Below are 21282 nucleotides of genomic sequence, written 5' to 3' on the forward strand. Positions count from 1 at the left end.
AAAAAAAAAAAAACTAACGCTATATCTCATGCAATCGTACAATTATCGAGATAAAAGCCTCGAATCATCTTTTGTCACTTGTTTCATTTATTTCTCTCAGTTTGATATTGATGCGGGTTACAATATTATGCTAATATTCATCTCATCTTTGTCTCAATTTTTTTTTACAAATTGACGATCTCAAAAACGGAACTTGTGCAGTTTGCAATACGAAATTGCAACACGTGTCGAATTAGAGTAATTAGGCGATCGAAGCTTGCATGCTAGTTCTATCGCGCCGATTCGTTACGCCCGCCCGCAGGGAAGGGAAAACACCGCACGAAATGAACGCACCGTCGTTCCGTTTTCGTTCCAGTGCAACAGCTGCCAGAAACCCCTGATCTACCCTCATCAGCGACTGAACTTCTACTCGGACTACAGCCGCGTCTTCGGCTGCCCGCACTGCAGGGCGGTCGACGCCCACTTCGTGAAACCGCTCTCGGCCTGCTTCACCCGCGAGCAGTTTCAGCTCTACAGCCAGTGGCCGTAACCATTAGAGAACTTAGCGAACCGTCGCCGTATGCGCACCACTGCGGCCGACTTGTATCCTCTCTTTTACAAGTCGATCTCCCTGTTCCGGACGACCGTAATCTAGAATCCTCCTCTCGCGACCTGTAGGAGATTTTGACGATGGCGAACGCGCACAGGGGCCGCCGATCTTTCCTGGCGCGTGCTGTCGGCCGGATCCACCGATGTATTAATTCCTCGTCTCTTTTATTTCGGTCGATAGCTGGTCTTATTACTTCGTAACTTCTTAGGAATCTTTTTTTTAACAGTCAAATGGCTATACTATGCGATAACGGTACGACGCGCGAGCCCCTTGGCGCATTCCCGTAGTACTAATCAAATTTAAGATGTTTCTTTTTTTTAACGTCGATTTTAGATTTGTTTGTCTAGGTTGATTCTAAGCGGGAGACGTCGAATTATTAACGTTTTTCGTTTGACGATGCGCGCGAAGCGAGACTTGCAAAATTAGTGTAATTTTATTTCTCCCGTAATGTTGCTCTTTAAGTGTCTTAAGGCATTTATTGTACGTTTTGTTGGACCAACGACAATTAATTTTTTATTAGTATACATTGTTTTGACGATTGTCATTACGGACGTGTTTCTCTGACATAGGTGATTTTTAACTAGCAAAATGTTTTGCAAAAATTTGCGTGTCATCATTTATGCATAAAATTTTTTACGACCAACTGAATCATCTATCTCAGACGGTTTCGAATACTTTCGGATGACAAGTGATAGCTTCGCCGTCTCCCGTTTCATAATATATAGTAGAATTGCTTTAAAAAAATAATAATAATAAATACATGAAATAAATTTAGGCGGAGATATATAAAAGATATTAAACACAGAGAGAAAGGTCGACTTCCTTTATTGTAAACGTGTATAAAGAAAAGAAGAAAAAAGGCTACTTTCTAGGAAAGATTGGGAGGGGATAAGAAAGAAGAAATAACTATCGTTTGTTACTTAGATAATCGAGAACACGTTGTTTTTTTTACATTTTATTAGTTTATACGTTTATGGCGGCCATGTTGATTTTGTTTAAGGATCTACGACTCATTCGATGGGTTTTCAACGTTGATTCGGTCGGGCGCGCGTCACGACTTTCCGCGATTCCGGGACAGGAGCGTTGCTGCCGTGAGAGACGGGCGAAATTCACGCCGGTCGTAAAAGGTAAAAGGTAAACTCATCGGAAGAAAATACCAATCGTTTTTGGGACTACCGCTCGCGCTGTGTACACACGCGTTTTTTCGTCTAGATGAAAGAGTGCACGGCTCCCTCGTTCCTCCGATCCCGTCGTCGCTCGCTCGAGTGCAGGACGATTCTCGCGGAAAGTCATGATCGTCCGAGGTAGCCAGTGTATATAACATATTAAGTGGGAGAGAATCAAGTGTGTTTGGAGAGGAAGAGAACCTCCTTTTTTTTCTGGCGATGCTGGTCGTTGCTGTCCACCAATAGCGGCCGTCCCACAAACAGACCGCCCACCGTTCTCAAGGTAGTATAGTCGATCGTGTACCTTTTTTACGTTACTTCGATTAAAAAAAAAAAAAGTATACTTAATCCGTACGTCGGGAGGTATATTTAGGAGATAATACAATACCCCCCCGCGTGTGTGTGAGGCGTAACGCGATTGAAGATCGTGAAGCTGCGCGGCTACTTCTTTATGTCTTCACGTAGCGGTTTTTTCTTCGTTCGTTTTTGTTTCTCCATTGGTCATGTGTCCGATTGACGACAGTATGCATTTTTTTATATGAGCGATGTATGTTTTTTTTTTAACAGTATACTACGTGAAAAATCTATGTTTAAATTTTATTTCGCTGCACGGTGTTATCAATTCGAGATACACAAAAATAACGCGGCAACTGTAGTTTTTTAAATATTTTTTTTTTTTTTAAATTTGAACTTTCCATATTTTTTCGTATGTAATATTTGTAGTTATTTTTACAGTTTTAGTTATTTGTATGCTCTGCGAAAAAAGATACTATCGTGATGAAAGAGACAAAAAGAAGAACGATGTTCATATCTTTAGTAGACACGAATTTCTCTTCTGCGTATCATATAAGAAACAATTAATGATGACAAATAAGAAATAAAATGAAATTTTAAAAATTATTAATGTGAAGTAGTCACGCAGTTTCGTTCACGATTCATTGGAAGATCGAAGGAGAGTGAGATAAGGAGATAGGGGGTCAAAAAACGAAAAAAAAAATATGAAAAAATAATGCACAGGAAAACGCTCAGCCAATGGCGAATTGAGGATGTATCCAGTTGGAGAAAATCTCATTCTTGGACAGCCAACGAGTTGGCGAGTCGGACAACTCGCGCGTTTCCTGTGCGCGAAGAACTAAACTCCCGCGTTAATTAATTTCTCGCGCGTTTAATGCCGGAGGCAAGGACGATCGCGTCTGAGTCCTTCTCCGATCGTTTCGTCTCGACCGTACGTTTTCTCAGAGTGCCAAATGAGCAATTGCCAAGCAAAAGCAGCGTTTTAGTATTCTCTATCTTTCGTCCGTTTTTTTTTCCAAGATTCGTTTTGCAATTCGTATCTTCGTCGTTCTTTGTCTGACCGTTATCGAACTCGCCACCTTCGACAATGCAGATTAAAAAGCGCAGTACGGCTGCTCGATCGATGGCGAAAGGAACTTGAATTTCGTTTTCACAGCACGTGCGATAAAAATTTCGAGCGACGTTGGAGGCATCGAAATGGGCTCAATTGTCGCCCTCAAAATGAGGCGAAGTCTGGATCTATAAGAAAATATCGCTATTTCGAACCTTTTCTTTGTTTTTCTGCGCGAAGTTTTATCGAGACGTAAGACACACAAAATTGGTCTTTAGAGAAAAAAAAACCTGCAATGCGTCTACGCATTTTTCAAGGTAAGTGAAACATTCTTTTCAAAATTAACGCGACCAAACCAGTTCCAAATCGTTTCAAGTTCCTCGTACGATCGGAAGCGTGTACGAGAAATTTTTCTTAATCACTTATGATGCGTGTGCGATGCACGCGTCGCCTGTACTCCCTACTGCTTTCAATTTTTAATAAGAATCGGCGGTATTGTGCGCTATTACTCGCTCCTCTGAGTTCCTGTCGCGAGTAAAAAGAGGAAGGAGTCAAGAAGATCGAGTTTCAAAAAGTTACGATTATTTATCGCGACTTTACACGGATTCACGCGATCACGAGAATTATTTCATTATGTAGATTTATAATAAAAAGAATTACGAGAGAGGCTCCTCGCGTTTACTAAATATTTATAAACGCATTTTTTGTTTCTCACTTTTCCTCGTGTTCATTGAATGTGGTGGTGGTAGAAAATTTGAGAATCTTTAAATCTGGGAATTTTGAAAGTATTAAATTACGCGAAATATACCGTACATTAATCTATTTATTTTAACGTACTTGTTTTAATGAAAAAATAACGAAAATGGAGATAAATGATAAGTAATAATACGGAATAACAATTTTATATATGTAAGTCTTTGTTAATAATTTAGGGACAATGAACACAGTATCTTAAATGTTTCATTGAAAATAGAGAAAAATAGTGATTGTAGGAGCCTTTCTACAGAATCTAGACAATTTTTGGCAATGGCTGATCATGTTAATGTGTCAGTAAGCGTAGATTAGAGGCGAAGTCGAGAATATTGAGATTCGGAGTATCTTAGCTTTTTCTTCTATTATAATTTCGTACGCGAATACATGTGGACGAAAGTCCCAGTCGGACTCGAATTTCGAGTCGTCGGACTGGAGAAGTGATGAACTTACGGCAGAGACAAGAAGAGTCGTCGCGAGAGGGGAGGGGGAAAAAGGATACCTTTTTCGCTATTGATGGTGCCGTAGCAAGCTGCTGCTTTTTTTCTAAGAGGACAGCAAGTGTCTTTATCATCGATCGTGCGTCAACGCACGACGGCGCACTTAGCTCCGTAGTTGATAAGGCTAATGTTACATTAGGGTAATCTTTTTTATTCGGGTAATTAACTATAGCGATTTTGTACTTTTGCTATTTTTATCCAACGGCGTGGGTTGGAATCGCGCGACGGGAAACTGTCAGCGAGATCTCGCTGCTAACGGCTTATCGCGCTGTAAAATCGCCCAACGTTAGTCCGATTCACGAGAGTCCGGTATAAAGATGCGTCATATACAATGAAGTTGGAGAACACTGTTTCCCAAGAGCTATCGTGGAAGTTGCGCGGAGTTGCCGGAAGGTTTGAGAGTCGAACAAATATATCCCCCGGTGATTCTCGGTGTCATATCTTACGATAAAACCGACAATCTTTGAAAGACGTCACGCGGAAGATTGTCGAAAAAGTTCGACGCTTCACGGGGTTCCTCGTACGATATGCTCCACGTGCAGAGCACAGCACTGTGATATCTTCTTGATCAGACTGGCCGGTAACATCATTGTGTTAGCCGATGCTGAAAGTACGGTGGAAGAACGAAAGACGTATGTGTCAATTCAGTAAAATCGAAATAGCAATACGAGCGACAAATAAATTGAGAAGAAGGGAAGATTCGATTTTGTTGAAATTCCGCATTACTTTCTTCTTTTTAGGGGGGAGAAGGGCGAGTTTGACTTCACAAATTACGAATGTCCTGTATCTCAGGAAGCTAGTCATATCCAGCAAATGGACGCGTTATGGTGTCCCATAACGCGTTTCTAGCGCAAACAACCGTTAGTCTGGAACCTCACATAAGCATACCAGTGATTTCGAATATTGAACCTTCTGGAAACTTGTACGCGCAGCATTCCTTCTTGCGAGGAATTTCTGTTATTTAAAAAATTCACAGACATTCGGGCTAACGATAGGCAATACATAAGTATTCGCGCTTTACACGAGCCAACAAAGTTGCAGCATTGCGTGCGTTTTTTCACGCATGTATCTATCCATTAGCAATTTCTCGTCGCGCCGTTCGCCAACGTTTGATGTCGATCTAGTGAACGTTTTGTATATCAGTGTTTTTTATATGGACGACTGGGGTACCAGCGGGGGTGGCGGGATGATCCTGTCGACGACTTTACCGAGCTTTTAACATACTCGGTCTCGTCGACCAGACACACTGGCCTTCCTCGCTACCCGAAAGTTTACCGAATAATCGATATCTATATCCCGCGTTTGTGAATTTTATATAATCCGAAAAGCGTTCGCGTGGTACGTTTGTATGGGACTAGGGGGGATAGGGTTGATGGGAGGGAGGGAGGGAGGAAAAGAGGGTTGAGTCTCCGTGATGGAGTAGAGAGGTTACGAATGGTTGAATTATGAATAGAGTTTAGTGTAGAGTCATTTACTTGAAAAGAAAAGAAGGTTTGAATCATCGATAAATAGTAAGTTTATATAGAACGACGTTTTCTCGTAGTTAAGACGCTCTTTCGTTTTCGCCGGTCGTACACCCGGCTTCCAAAGAAAGGAGGGTGATATAGGAGAGAAGGGGGCGGTAGGGGAGAGAAAGGGTGAAGGTGAGATTTTGTCCTCGAGCTTTGCCTCGAGGAGGTGCGAAGACGTGCGCAGTCCTCCCCCCCTCCCGCGGACTCCATTCCGGCGCCGCGCCGGTCGACTTTGAATCGAGCGTGATTGGAAACTCGGCCAAGATCGATGTTGGCCTTGAGATAGAAAGTCGATCTTGGGGAATATCGCGACGTGCGCCCTCCCTCCCCCGGAAACTCCATATCGGAAGTGGGCGAAAGAGGAAACTCGAAACCGAGGGAGATCGCGCCGGTGAAATCGAGCGACGTCTTCGAGCAAAATCGGGTAGACGACCGGACGAATCGTCCTAGTGATAAGTTATTGTGTCATATTGTGGATGTCCGAGATGATTAAGAAAGAGAGACGAGGGGGAGAGGGAAAATTTTATTACGTACTAATCATAGTAATTATATCGGTTGTTCATCGGAACCCTTTCACGCGGCCTTGACGTGGCTACAGGACGTGAGGGAACGATTTTCTCGTCGGTCAAAGTTCGTTTAAATAAATCGATATATATATAAAATAAATGAATAGATGAAGAAATATATATATATGAAAATATATATATATAGATAGATATATATATATATATATTATATGAAAGAATGAATAATACGTATGTTTAAGAATCATCAATTTTTGTCTTTTTAGCGAGTAAGAGTCTTTACAGCTGTGCTAGACAACTATAGGTATATATATATATCGAAATATATGTATATATAAATCTATATATACGTACGTTCTCAACGTGTACGTCGCAAATGTGCGCGAAACAACGTATACGGGCTCCTTAGAAATATACCGAAAGAAAGAAATCACACACGCACATTCTTATTACACGTACGCAACCGCACGCGTTAAATAAATCACACGAGTGCGCGTTCTACGGTATCGATGGTGAGACACGAGAGGAAGATTCGCTTCACTTTCTCAGATATAAATCACGGACATAAACAGCGGATTATAAGGAACTTCATCTGACGACACGTAAAGATCGCATCATAATATCTGCCGTTATCGATAACGGAGGATAAATATCGAGAATCACAGACGCTATAAATGGCTGGAACCATTCGTGTGGGACAATTTACTCTAATCGGGAGTGTCGATATTTCATTTATTAGTCGCAAATATTTATTCGGTGAGCACAAGAGCCGAGATTCTTCACGATATTGACAAAAGAAGATAGCAGGCTAAACGGAGTAGTTAGCGAGTTGTTTTTCATTGAGGAAATATATATTACAGAACTGAAAACAAAATCTACGTGAAGTATCGAATGACCGGCGCCTTGATCAATCGTAATGATCTCTATTTCGTCAACCGAATTTTTTGCGCGCCGTACCACCCGTCAGATCAACGTGCATCCGTTTGTAAAAATCACCTCGTGATCTCTCGTCACAGTCATGCGATACGCGCACGCGTAACATACACACACACGCATACACAAATACACATTTCCAATGATGTCTTTATTAGTCGCAGTCATTGCAGCGAATCGGGAGATTGACAAGCAGTCATGCTGACTTACAATCGTGTAGCAGAGCAAATGTATTCTTCCTTTTTTGTCCATAATCCTCGATTCTTAAATGCATCACGGTAAGAACTCGTTCATGAAACTTTTGATTATTGATTTGGTTTTCCCCTTTTTTTTTTATTACGATTTCCTGCAGCATTATTTACGCAAGCGTACGCGAGGGTACGCGAAATGGTGATAACTTTTTGTGATCGATGGGAAGGAGGCCCAACACTCATGGTAGTATCGCTCGAGCGATCTTCTCTCTGGCCGATCAATTTCGGCATGTAGATTTGATTCTAGACGATAAAATTAATTTTCCTGACAAATAATTAACCATTAATATTATAATCAGACGATAATTACTTTTACATTGATTGGAAATCATCTTTTTACAACTCGACTCACATTTCTCTTAAAATAAATGAACATTTATATAATTACTATATTATATATAGCATTCGTGTTTTATTTGACGTTTCCATTTGGCGCTAATATTTAATTGACAAATCGTCCGGATTCGAATTCGTTAAGGGGTGTCCAAAATACCTCCAAGAGCAGACTTCTTAATTTCTTTTAAGGCATTTGAATCGCCTCGGCGGCGATATTTTCTTTAGAGTTTTCGCGTTTTTCTTCAATTTAATGGCTCGTTCCTCAGTTCATTGGCTTATTTTCTTTGCGTCTTCTTTCACTTCGCGAACAGAGCGTAGATGCAGATGATGTTTGATGTTTTGTTTTGTGCTTCTAATGTGGTAAGGATTGATAAGTGAACACGTGAATACATTAGATACATAGATATATACGTGCGTATGTTATATCAGTGCGCATACATTAAGTACACATATAGTTAATCACGTAACTATTACCTACGTACTATATTAGAGGAAGATCGCGCAAACATTTATTGCGTTGAGAACAATATCGCAGTTTTTCCATTTCGTTTATATTATTGGATATACGTACTATTTGAAAGGCAGTTATGTTTAAACCCCCTTTGCGTTTAATGGCTCCGCGCTGAAACCGTTTCTCTGAACTTACCTGAGTGTTAACAGTTACCATACCGCTCAATCAGAGGATTTCGAGGACGCGGTTTCAGAACGGGGAACATAATCTTCAAAGAGTTAAATTCCACGTTCCGCGCACGTTAACCGTCACGGGTCGATGAAGCCAAAAGAGACTCGCCGGCGGGCGAGGGTGGTCTTCGTGGTGGTTAACGCGCCTTTCGACCTATAATATCTTGATTGTGATGTTAATTCGTTAATGAACGTTAACTCGTGTATACCATATTCTCGAACCCGGTGTCGGCTTAAGTCGCGCGGGCACGCGTCGGCTTTTCGGGTGCCCCCCCTTCGCGTGAGGCGTTCACGCGAAGTCTGGTTCAAGGTTTCACCTGAATTCCATGCATGATTCGAACACGCGAAGTCGGCCGTGCCGCGCGGCAGCACGGATTCTCTCCTGTTTTACAGACTAAATATACTTTCAGACGCAGGAAGAAAAAGATGCAGAATAGAGGGAGAGATATATATACGATGGAAAGGGAGTTATATATGTAGGGATGCGGATTTAGGGAATCGAATCGCGGCACGTCTAGGCTGCCCGTCGACGAACGTTACATTCTTATCGAAAGACGTACAAAGTGAGAAGAATGGATGGAAACGATACGTGGTTGCGCTCATCGCGCTCTAGACGCCGGATTTACGCGAGAGACGAGTATGAGAACACGAACCAGGAGGGGTTCGCGTCGGAAGCGAACATCGGTATCGAAGGGGGAAATGATCGCGCGGAATTCCACGGAATTCGCACCCCGCGTCTCTCGATTAAGTTTCACAGAAATACGAAATCCCGCAGTGTCTCCTTCCCCGTCCGCCGATGGCGAACGTCGACATTCAATGGATTTATCGAATCCCCCATCCTGTCCATCTTCCTCTACCTTTCCCACCCCCCCCCCTCAACCCCTCCGCATCCATTCCCAATTCCGTCGCTAATCCTGTAAGTGATGTAATTAATGTACGTTGCCTAATGATTGTTATACTGAAACGTTAGAACGACGAAGAAATTTTATCGAGTGCGCTACTGGAGAGCGGTTTTGTTTTTCTCACGTCGGCGACTCGCGTGCACCCCCTCGTGTCCATCGATCGCGCTCTGGTCTTCTCCATTGCCAACGTTTTTGCGAGAACCGTTTTGCTTATAGAGATTCTCGGGATGAGGGAGATCAAAGGGTGCTCCGGCGAGTCCGGACACTCTCGGAGGGAAAGAGGAGACCGTTCGTGAGACAAGGAGGGCACCGTTCGCCGACGTCATAAATAGTACACACACCGGCTGTCTTTCACGTTCTACGATTGAAGGAGCCGAGCTCTCTCGATCCCCCTCCGAGGATTCGCGAGATAATGCGGCGAGGAAATGCTGCTGTTAAGACGTGAATGATGGAAAAGTAACGCATTTTTAAGTGAGAGGCGGGAACGCCTAGCTCAAGTGGGTCTCTATCAAGAAGTGGCCGAAATTGTGGAATTTTTTGAACGAATGCAGGGGGCTCGGCCGTAATCGAGTCGATTGGATACGTTGGCCAAGGTACAAATGTACATAGGAGCATAATGTTGTTATTAACATATAACGCTGCCGTCTCGCCTTTGCGTGTCTCTCTGACGACTATACGTTAAAGATATCATCGTGAAGCCGGATTCTCTTTATTAATGGCGTTTGCAATGTTATTAAGTTATTTTACACTCTTATACTGTAGCGATGAGTTCAGAGTATCCTATGATACATTACGCGACATTTTTTATATTCACATTCTTGGATATAATCTTGCTATATTGGAAATTCTGTACATTATAGTTCTCACGGACTATAAGAATGAACAATCAAATCATTTAATAGTGCTTCGCATTTTTAAGACTGCGTGATATATTTGCGACAATTTTAAAAGATCTACTTTCGCTAAAAAAAAACGTTAAATTTGTTTATATTGAAATGCATAACAATGTGCCAACGAGTTATTTAAAAATGCAGCAAAAGGGAAAAACATAAGAACACATTCCATCAGTAGAGTCGATACTGATATTTTGGTTGGTTCAAACTTAATGCTCAATTTGTCACGAACTCCTCATGCTCCAATTTCGAACTCATCGCTCTGGTAATGGCGCGATGTCGGCGCGTGGCCTAAAACGAATCCCATTGACACATATACGAAACCGCTGATGGAGCAAACGCGGAGGACACGCGGAGGCGGGGGAATGTTCGTGAAGGACGAAGACGTGAATAAAGAGCGGATCGGTACGCAGGATTGCGACATTTGACGGAAGGTGTAAAAAGACAATTGGTTCACGGCTCAGCATATTAGCGCATTCTCGAAAACCAAACCACTTCCCGATTGTAGCTCCCAACATCCGCTTTCCTTTCCATCTTTCTTTTTCGAGCCGTGGGCCAATCGAAACTTCGCAGATTTCAGGAAGCAAATCGACGATAGTAATCACGCACGAGCGCACTGCGAAATCGCAACTTCGTAATCAATGACGAATAGTCGCGCACTTCTAAGACGATAAGATCGGTTTTCTTTCCTTTTTCCTTTGTCTTCTTCTTCTTTTATCTAATGTCGAATTTTTCACGCAGCTTGCGGCGAAAGATTGCGCGTGGGCGGTACACGCGTGGGCCTTTCGCGCGCGAGCTAGCTGCGAGGACACGCGTAATTAAGGATTTAACGGAACGCGCATTAATCGCTAGTTCGTAGGCTCCCCCTTCCCCTCCCCCGTTATACCAAAAGTACCCGTTTGCAGCCAATTTCCTTAGAGGGGTTAACCGATGTGTCTGAATGGCGTGTGGATGTGCTACTCCCTTCCTATTCGTGCATTTAATCGCACTCGTAGCGTATACATACATACATACATATATATAATATACGTATATATATATACCCCTTTAAACCCACCCCTATAACCCCGAGTCAGTAGATTTATGTAAAACGTCGTCTGTGTAAATGGCGTCGTGTCGGATTTGTATTCGTAGGCATAATCATTGCTGGAGAACCATTCGCGCCCGTCGTCTTAATCGCGAAGCGACTCTCCCTGGCACGCTAATAGTTTACAGGTGCGCGTGACGGATCTTCGATTAAGCCCAATTGACAATTTTCCAAGTTCTCCGAACGGGCCGTTATTCGACTCGGTGGAAAGTTTCGCTTTCGGCGTTAAATCGAACGTCCGCATGCGCGGGGTGGATGGATCACCATTGCACCATCGGGAATAACGTGCTGGATTTTTGTAGCGTAACCGACGTTTCTTCGCGTACGACCCGCGCGAATGGTACCATTTAAGTAGCTCGCGTTTCGCCCTGTATGCTCCGCGGGCTGCGCAATTGATTTATATATGCTGATCCCGAGGGCTAATAACGGCGTAAAACGACAACAGCAACGACGACGACGACGAATGTACGTTCTTCGATGTATACGTACACAAGGTACCCGCGTAAGACTGTACGACGTACGTTTCTTGTCGTTTTTAAAAAAGGGAAGATGTGTCACTGTAAATCAACACCAATCGCGACAGTAATGCCGACTCGATTGCGGCAAACTTCGTAATGTTCTTTATTAGTTTAGCTAACGGACACGCGAGAATAAAGAGAAAAGAAAGAAAAAGTAGAAAAAAATCGCGAAACGAAATTTGACCGAGAAAGAGAGCAATTGCGCAAATTGATCGACATACGCTCTCGTAGTCGTCGCGCTTTTAATGGGGGCTAAGTTCACGGTGGATCTTATAAGGGTAGACTTCTTTTTTACAAAATAAAAATTAAAAAAAAATCGAGGTGTTCTTCGGGCGAACGCGGATCAGGCGTTAAAAAATAAGATTCTCGATATAAGTTTCTTAGACGTATTTCGGGCATTTTTATTCGGCTGTGTTATAAAAAAAAAGAGTAATACTGAAAATACGCGCGGAGAAGCGACTTTAGATTCGGTAAGATCTCGCAAATCTAGATGAATAATTTTTGTACCCTATTTTTTTAAGCGATCGCCAAGTCGATCACGCGAAGACGGAGAGAAGGGTTCGTGCGGAAAATTAACACGGTAGTATTTATCAAAATTAAGAAACGTCGTTAAGTTTAGTTTAAGGCAAGCAATTCGTCGGCAATTTCGGAAACGCCAATGCAACGTTATACGTTAGTATCGAATATAGATATCGAAAAGGGTTCGGAAGTAATCGAAGATTCGCCTCTGCTTAGCCCTTCCGATACGTTAGAGATCGGCAAACCTTCCGTAACGAGGGGGGAAAAAAAAGAACAGGGAACGTGAACCGAGCGAGAGTAGAGATCGCTGCGAGATCGACGATCGTGCCGCATCGAAACGATCTTCTGAGAAAAGCTAGTCCCTGCCCGATGATCCGCTCGGGCACGATCGATCGCGAAGCTTCCGCGTCGTCGCGAACGCGAGGCACTCGAAACGTTAAACCGTTTGCAGGGTGTGTCGTCGATGTAAACCTTTGATAAGTAATCCCGTATAAGTATATAGGGTACGCTCCTCTATAATCGCACTTTGATCCGCCCTCGTATCGGAACGAGGATACGGCGGCGAAGCCTCGTTCGGAGGCCGCGCGTAGTTTTAAACACTTAACAATTAGTCGTATTACTTAGTCGTTTAAGCGAATCGAGAGGAGAGAAACCGATCGGACGGCAGGCATGGAAGCGATCCAAAAAATAAAAAAAAGAAATCATAGTAGACACAAGCATTTTGCAATGCAAAAGCGAATAATCATGCTGGTAGTGCGGACCAAACGGGACAACCGAACGGGAAGTTTGTGGAAAGGGGTGAAAGGTGACGAAAGGTCTGGTGTTTTTTCTACGGGAGGAAGCGCGGGAAAAAGAGAGATAGAGAGGGAAAAGAAAGTGAACGCGTAAAAAGAAATTGCCGCTCTCCATCGGAGATCAACATCCGATATCGTTTGTAGTGAGATTAAACTCGTAGAGTTTTTAAGGCACGGCGAGGTCTTCTAACGATTGCACTTGCACATCGAGACGTTTGTTTTATACGTATGCTGACTACATTATATCTTAGTTCTTTTTTCTCATGTCGATCAAAGAGTACATTGTTTTAATTTTCACGATTTCTTTTAGATGAGCCAAAAGAAGCTCATAATTCTAAAAATTAAAGATATATATATATGTCATGAACCTGAATAATGAGGTTTTTTTGTCTGAAGAAGATTGATGAGATAAAACCACCGACTGGCTTATTTGCAATGCATACAATTTGATAATCGTGAAAAATGGGCGCGATATAAAATAAAATAAACCGCGCTGTTTTTTATTTGTCATTTCATCATTTATTCATCAGCTTCGTAATCGTCGTATTTTGCGACAGACGTCGTTTACGGAAATCAGATTCATTCGTGTCTTCTCGAAGTCGTTACTGTGACGAACCGTAATTGGCTACGCGTTTGACGGATATACAGCTAGTACACACTTAAGGACAGTCTAACGTTTCTTTACCGTATCGCTGCCGACTTCGTCGTCATTGGAGTCCCGGTTAACGAGTGAATTCTTTCGATTCCGCGTACAATCGAGACTTCGAGCGACGTTAAAACGTCCCTGCCTTCTGAAACATCGCGCACCAGACTTCTTTCCGATTTCCTGTTTTATCTCCCATCGCGGACGTTTAGATCTATTTTTTTTTCCGAGGGCGGTGAGAGAGGAGCGGAGAAAGAGAGAGAATAAGAACGGAGAGGAAAAAGAGAAGCGAGAGAGATGGCTATGAACGATAAAAAGGATGAAAGGAACGGAGAAAACAGTGAATTGCGATAGCCTTTCCATGTCTTACTGCCCTGCCCTACGACTCTCGTTCGCCTTCCTACGATCTTCGGTCGAGAGGGACAAAAAAGGACAACAATCCAAATAAAACGAACAATCGGGTGGCATCGACGAGCGCGAAATCGCCACGCGCGCAAGAAGTCGCGAGCGTCGGAACTCGCGATGGATGTTGCGCGGGATTTTTGTCGGAAATAGGAGGGCAACGAGGGGGAGGGAAACGTTGAAGTTGAGGTCGCGCGAGGTCGGAGCTTTTTTCGAAGGAACCTACAAAAGGCGGTCATAACGACGGTTTGGTAATATTATATATACATATATACGCACACATAATGGACATATACGTGTACACGTACATATAATAGCGTGATAAGCGATAACGCGGTAAACGCATATTACATATTACCACTAGCGGTGTACGGTTTGATCGAAAATTTGGCTTAGAATCGCTCACGGTTAACCAGTCCTTTTCGCGGAGAGAAAATGGGACTCCTCATCCTTAGGCGTCATAGTTCGTATCAAGTCCTAATCTTGTAGGTACGTTTGCACGTGGTAAACATATATATATACACACGCGTATACTTATGCATTTTTAACGAAGCTATTTCCCATTCTCGTGTAGCTTAGTCGGAGTCACGATGGGCTCGCGTCGCGACTTCGTAAAGAGTCTGGCGTTTTCCCGCACGCGCATTCTTCTATCGTGCTAAAACGGTGAATACAGATTGGCAGACGGAACTCGCGAGCAAGGCTACGTGAACGCAATCGTGACTCAGTTTAGCGGTCGTGAATGAAAGAAGAGTGATTGCGGTTTGCAAGGATCTTTTAACCATCGCCTGAAAAATTAACCCATCTTACTCCGTTTTCCCGATCGTACCCTACCGAGCTCCTCACCCGATTTCTCGCCACTGAGTTCTCCATTTCGTTCGACCGTACCGGTTTCAACAAGGATACAAAAAAAAAATGATAACGCGGCCCGCGGCTGTCCAATCGCGACATATAAATGTGTAAAATCGGTAAAAGAGTCGACATGTTCTATCACATAAAAATCACTGCGCACACGTACATGACCTTCGTCTTTTTACCTTATTTCAATAAGTAGCGATTTAGATATATGAATGGTAATTTTTGGACACGACCACACTGTATTTTATTTTTAAAACATCAGGGTGATCGAAATTTATAACGCAAGTTACGGAATCTGACGATTTATTTACCATGTAAATATTTTATCAATCTTGTTCTTGCGATTGGACACCTCGCGTGCCTCGTTCGGTTACCTGGCTGACACCTGACACGAATTGGGACATTTTACAAGGACGGAAAAAAAGTGCGCGAACGCGATGCACGTTCTAACCGACGCGCGATATTGCACGACTTGGCTAGATCGCGAGAGGATGTTACTCGATTTAGGAAGTGACACACATGCGAGACTGGGTAAGATGTTCCCTCAAATCATGGAAAATATAGAACAACAGCGAGGCAGCTGTATCCCTCGATACCTCCCCTATAAGAGTACAAATTTTTCTAATATGAATAATCTATATCGAGCGCTGAATAAAATATTAGACGACGAAGGCGTAACGAGGAAAGACATAGAGCGAGAAAGAAAGAGAGCGAGAGAGAAAGAAAGAGAGAAAGAAATAATAAATTAGAAATGAAAAAGAAGATTATTAATTATTACTGAGCGCGAGAGAGTGAAAGGAAGAGAGCGACGAGAAGAGAAAAAAGAGTAATATTAGGCGAGAGAGATAATGTTTAACGATGTTTTCCCTGGTGTAGGAATTATTACGATAAACGAATATGAAAATTAAATGAAATGGTTTATATGATAAATGTACCGCATAAACTTACCTAGCGCTAGGTTCACTGAACGTTAACATTATTAGCGAAGTATGATATACAATATACGCGCATGTAGCTATGTGTTAACGATCCGGACTGCCATTAGCACTTAAGGCGCGGCCCCACTGATCCCCCCCTTGAAATTCTCAGGAACATTTTCATCGAGGCTTCGCGATAACTTTGAAAGCGTGCAACGATGCATGTCGAATCTCGCGATTCACGCGTGTCTCCCCCCTCCCCCTCAACCCCTACCCCGCTCTCCCTTCTCCCACATACATCCACACGGCGTATATAGATTTTTATAAATATAACATGTATATGGACAAAAGAGATAATTTCCGTTTTGCTATATCATATCGATACGTATATCAATACGCACGTCAAGTTTTACCTCAATGCCGGCGATTTCAGAGTTAACTCGATCGCTTTCTCGATGCTAATCTCGTTGTTGACAGTCGTCCCTTGCGGTAGGGTAACGCTCGCGAGCGGGAATCGCTCGCAGTATTACGGAATCTTTGTCGAGCTGGTCTTAAGTGACATGGTAATTTAACCACGAAGTGAACGAAAACGCATATTACGGGAGCCGCGCGTGAGTTAATTCACGTGCAGTTAGACATGTAAGCTTCGGAAAATCAGTATCGTATAGTTAGAGCTCTCGGTGTGTTTATTGCATGCACCCGCCTATGGATATAGACGAGAGAATACCGGTAATCTATTTAAAGAATTATCTCTTTCTAGCTGTTTCCCCCCTTTACGATGCATTATCTATATGGGATATGTACACGTAACCGACACACGCATTACACGTTACATCGTTACACAGATTCGCCAACACCTTAGTGGAACTTCCCGTGTATGTACCTCCATACGTGTAAACACGCATACATGCAATTCACATACATCTATTTAGGAGCAATAAATGAAAATAATATCCGAGGTTTTGCACTTCGATCGACAAGCGGCAATCAAGAAAGATATCCGAATGTTAAACATCTATGAATTTATCAAAAAATTACATCAAACAAAGGAAAACTCGTGCTCGATCGAATCCCAAACCAAATTCTCCTCGAGTTGATGTAAAAATTATCGAATTCGAAGGTTCGATCCCGCACGTTATTTTTTACCGTAAGTGGCTTTCGTTCGTCGGTCGATAGAAGTGCATATCGCCTCGTAAACGTAACTTGCAACTGCCGAAGATAAGACTCGAGAAACATAATCTTTCCAGGGAGTTTTTTACCGAGAACGTTTTATACGCTGTTTTTTGAAGGACCACACATAAGTCCGCGCCGAGTATTCGAAATAATAACAGATTCGAGACTGATCTCTGTTTAATTGTCGTATCAGCGTCAACGATTCGAGGCGAAAATTAACGGAGGAGGAGAGAGGAGGATGGGTCCGGGGCGATTGTCAAGCGGAAAGATCTCGTGCGATCGTAGACGACGAGCCGGGGGACAAAGTATCGGGTACGATTGATTCCGACGGCGGACACCGGCGACCCAACGACTCCATATCCGAACCATCAAGAATTCCTTGATCGTTCGAATATCCGTACGTAAGACTCGAGCGTTTGGTGGCCGATCGATGCCGTGGACTAAAAAGTGAGAAATGGAAAGAGGAACACAGGCGTGAGACAAACGTATACACAGATATATAGATAAATATATTTTTGATAAAAATCTATTCGAAAGTGACTTGCAAAAAAAAATGTGGGACGGGAAAGGGCGCGTATTTAAAAACGTAGATCGTCGTCCTCGGCCGTGGATTTTTCGCATTTACGATGAAATTTTATGAACCTGGGAAAACAGCGAGCTCTCTCCACCTCGCTCCTCCCTCGTCAAATTCTCCTCGAAGACGCATGCAATAAATCAAGAACGTCGACGTATCTGGATAATCAATAAATACATCTTTTTTCGAGACTATTGATATCTATGAGGTCTACTGATTCCGCGATATATCGCCGCAATCGAATTTAATCGATTGCCGCCGTTAACACCGAAGGACGTTACTTGTCTATTGTCGAGCTTCGGTTTTCGAAATTGTTCTAGGCAGATCTAAGCTTAATATATTTCCACGCGAGAAATCGCAAAAATACATTTACGGACCGATACGCATATAACGCATATCGACAGATCGAGTGACCGTTTTTTCGATCGTCTCGCTGTCGGAATGCTGCTATACACGCCACTGAAACTGTGAATAAAATGAAAGAGTATACACACAGAGGAAACGTATAATGTGCACACAGGAGAGACACACACAAGATACACTACATTGTACGATCGGCACTATTTCCTTAGCGCTTGCCAAACTCTTATTATGATCATTCTATCGTTAGAGTATAAGAGTTGATATTTAATAATTCGTATTGTAATTGTATGCGATTATATTTGTTTGGTTGGCTTGAGGGCGAGAGTCTAACTCGGGTTATTAGATACTACGCTGTACCTTTAGCTGGCGGGTCGCTGACAGTAATTGTCATCTTTGCTCCACAGAATGACGAAAGGGATTCCCGTAATAATCACGAGTTTATTCAGATTGTTATAGTTTAAGTTTCGACATCGTATTGTCATCCAGATTCTCGAGTATGACGTAATGTTAATCCAAATAAAAGGTATAAAGTATATGCTGTTTCTTTCTTTGTGCTGAAAGTTGTACATGTTTGTGAGTTTTAACATAATTCGTATATAATATATGTATTGATTCATTGAGAAAGCATTTGTATAATGTTCAAATGTATAAGTTCCTTTACGAGCTCTCATTTATATTGCATGTTGAACATATAATTATGATATGTGGATAGGTAGGACTTAAGAAGAATATATTTGGTATTAAGATATTGGTTGTGAAAATAAAAAAAAACGAGAGATGTTTGCTTTGTAAACTTGCGTCGCTCCATCTTGTAGCGAGCGACAATTGACGATGACGCTGCAACGCGTCGAATTGTTGACGAGTTCATACGTTGCGCGGACGTGCTTTCGACTGATGAGCTCAAGTTAAAACTATTAGGCGAAGACAACGCGAGGAATTCCTTCGTGAGGGCGAACATCGAGCGCTGGCCGTTGTAAATGTTCCCGATAGCGATTGCTCGCGCGTGTTTCGAGGAAAAAGGAAATGCTTACTAGGCGAATGACAGCGAATAAATATGAATGATAAGAAACGAGATTGTCTGATGATGCGATATTCGTCGAGCTGGCGTTCGCCACGCCAAGCAACGTTGGCTGGCACGGCCCGATCTCGAACAGTCGTCAGTCGAGAACACGTCCGTCGAGCGTGCGAACAGAGATGGGAGAAAGATCACGGAATCGTTAAGGGAGATGCACGCGGTGCACCCGCCAGCGACTTTGAGGGGAAGATAGACGCACGAAAAAAAAGAAGAAACACACAAAGCGGAAAGTAAAACGAAGGGTGAGAATCGCGTTTGAGAAAAAGAGAGTATATAATAATATCGATAAGCTGTGTTTCGATCGAGAGCTAGTGCTTAACACAACAATCCCCGAATCGTTTCTCCGAGCGTGATCGATCTCGTTTGCACAGAAAGCCTCGCAAAACGCGCGTTTCGAGTCCTTCGCGCGCGGGCCTAAGGACTAAAAGCGCGAGGCGAAAGATGGGGGGATCTCGGAGAGGCGATTTGACATACACATTTACACACGTACACACGTAGTAGACATTTAATACTTTAGTCAGGAAACAATCGACGGTCGTTCGACCTCCTCGGGGTCCGACCTCGGGTCAAGGTCCGTCGCACGGGGCGACGGAGGTCGACCAACCTGTCGTCTACGTCGCACTACACGAGTTTGCGTTAATTAATCAATGCTCTACTCTCAGAGCGGAGGACACGGTCAATATGGGTCCTGGCAGTTTCGGGCTTAAGCGTCCTCCCTTCCCGCGGCCGCTCTCTCTCTCTCTCGCGTCACCGGGGCCTATCCTTCCTTCTGGTCCTGGGGCGCGACGCGAGGCACCGCCGGGGAGGTATTTTAAGCGAAAGGACGAACAGGAAGTACACTGTAAGCATTAGCGCATTACGCGGCTACGCCTAGATTTAAAATGCGGTGGAAAAAAAAAGAAAAACGGACAAAAAAACGTATTTCGTAACGCAATTTTTAAGGAAAAACTTGTAAGAACGCGATGATTATTACTATAAATAGACAGCGTGTGAGGATCGAGCTTTATACCGCTTTTGTATGTTTAGTAATGGAATACCTATACATTAAATATTAAACAAATAAAAAATGATGAATAAATAAACACAACAAAAACCTACACAACCTACTATCTAATTGACTATTCTCTATATGCAAGACATATAAACATAATATATATTATATATTATATATAAATAAATATAGATATATATTACAATAATTATATATTATGATTATTACGCTATGAGAATACGAGTATGATGATTTTAAGGAAAGTATACATATTATATTAATAAACATTTTTTAATGCCATTATCCTAAAGATATTGGTGAAATGAAAAGAAATGCAAAAAAATTACCGTGTTTCGAGTTATTTATTTCCTTCCTGTCATAAAGAGCGTTCCTCATCCCGATCTACATTTAATCCTTGATTTGTAAGAACACAGAAAACTATATTAGTATGTATAATAAATTAGGTATTACATTTTGAAATAATGGAACTATAATCTTTTTAAAAAGCTTTTAATTTACGAGCCAAATGTTAAAAATTTCTTTAATGTTTATATCTACACAAATAAACAAGATGTACTTCGTGCAAAGAGATGAATTCTGCACGCTGAAAGCAAAACATTGATATCGCTGAATTTATAATTAACGACTCGTTAATAATACACCACGTCGTTTTTTGAAATAAAAATCTGCGCGATATTTGATCGCTATATTTGTAATAATTAAACGATTCGTCTGCGAAAACTTTTCTCGTTAAATAAAGCTGTTCGAAATATCGCAAATATTTTTGAGAGATGAACGCGACCTATTATCCGGTAACTACGAGCGAGACGATGAATTTATTACATCCTGCATGCTTCTATAATAATATTGCATGTGACACCATTTTGAAAAGGTTAAAGTAAATTTATCAAGTCCGTGTGAGAGAAATTTTCTCGGTAAATGATACGTGTCAAGAAATGCAATCAATTAATTGAGAAAGGCAAAATTTTC

The 21282-nt window shown here is 42.3% G+C and overlaps 1 protein-coding gene across 5 annotated transcripts in view; it reads left to right on the forward strand.

Annotated features, from left to right (window-relative positions):
• Positions 1 to 20200, forward strand: part of LOC112456767 (headcase protein) — a 151221-nt gene extending 131021 nt beyond the window's left edge. For 3 of the 5 annotated variants that reach the window (XM_025019512.1, XM_025019515.1, XM_025019514.1), the window contains exon 5: positions 356 to 20200. In XM_025019512.1, the coding sequence (XP_024875280.1) occupies positions 356 to 529 (174 nt within the window). In that variant the 3' untranslated portion in view covers positions 530 to 20200. The remainder of the gene's footprint in view (positions 1 to 355) is intronic. The other 2 variants (XR_003041010.1, XR_003041011.1) reach the window with 2 other exon arrangements.
• The last annotated feature ends 1082 nt before the right edge of the window (positions 20201 to 21282 follow it).

This window comes from Temnothorax curvispinosus, unplaced genomic scaffold (assembly GCF_003070985.1).
Source record: "Temnothorax curvispinosus isolate PA1 unplaced genomic scaffold, ASM307098v1 QBEX01007135.1, whole genome shotgun sequence".
Taxonomy (NCBI): Eukaryota; Metazoa; Arthropoda; class Insecta; order Hymenoptera; family Formicidae; genus Temnothorax; species Temnothorax curvispinosus.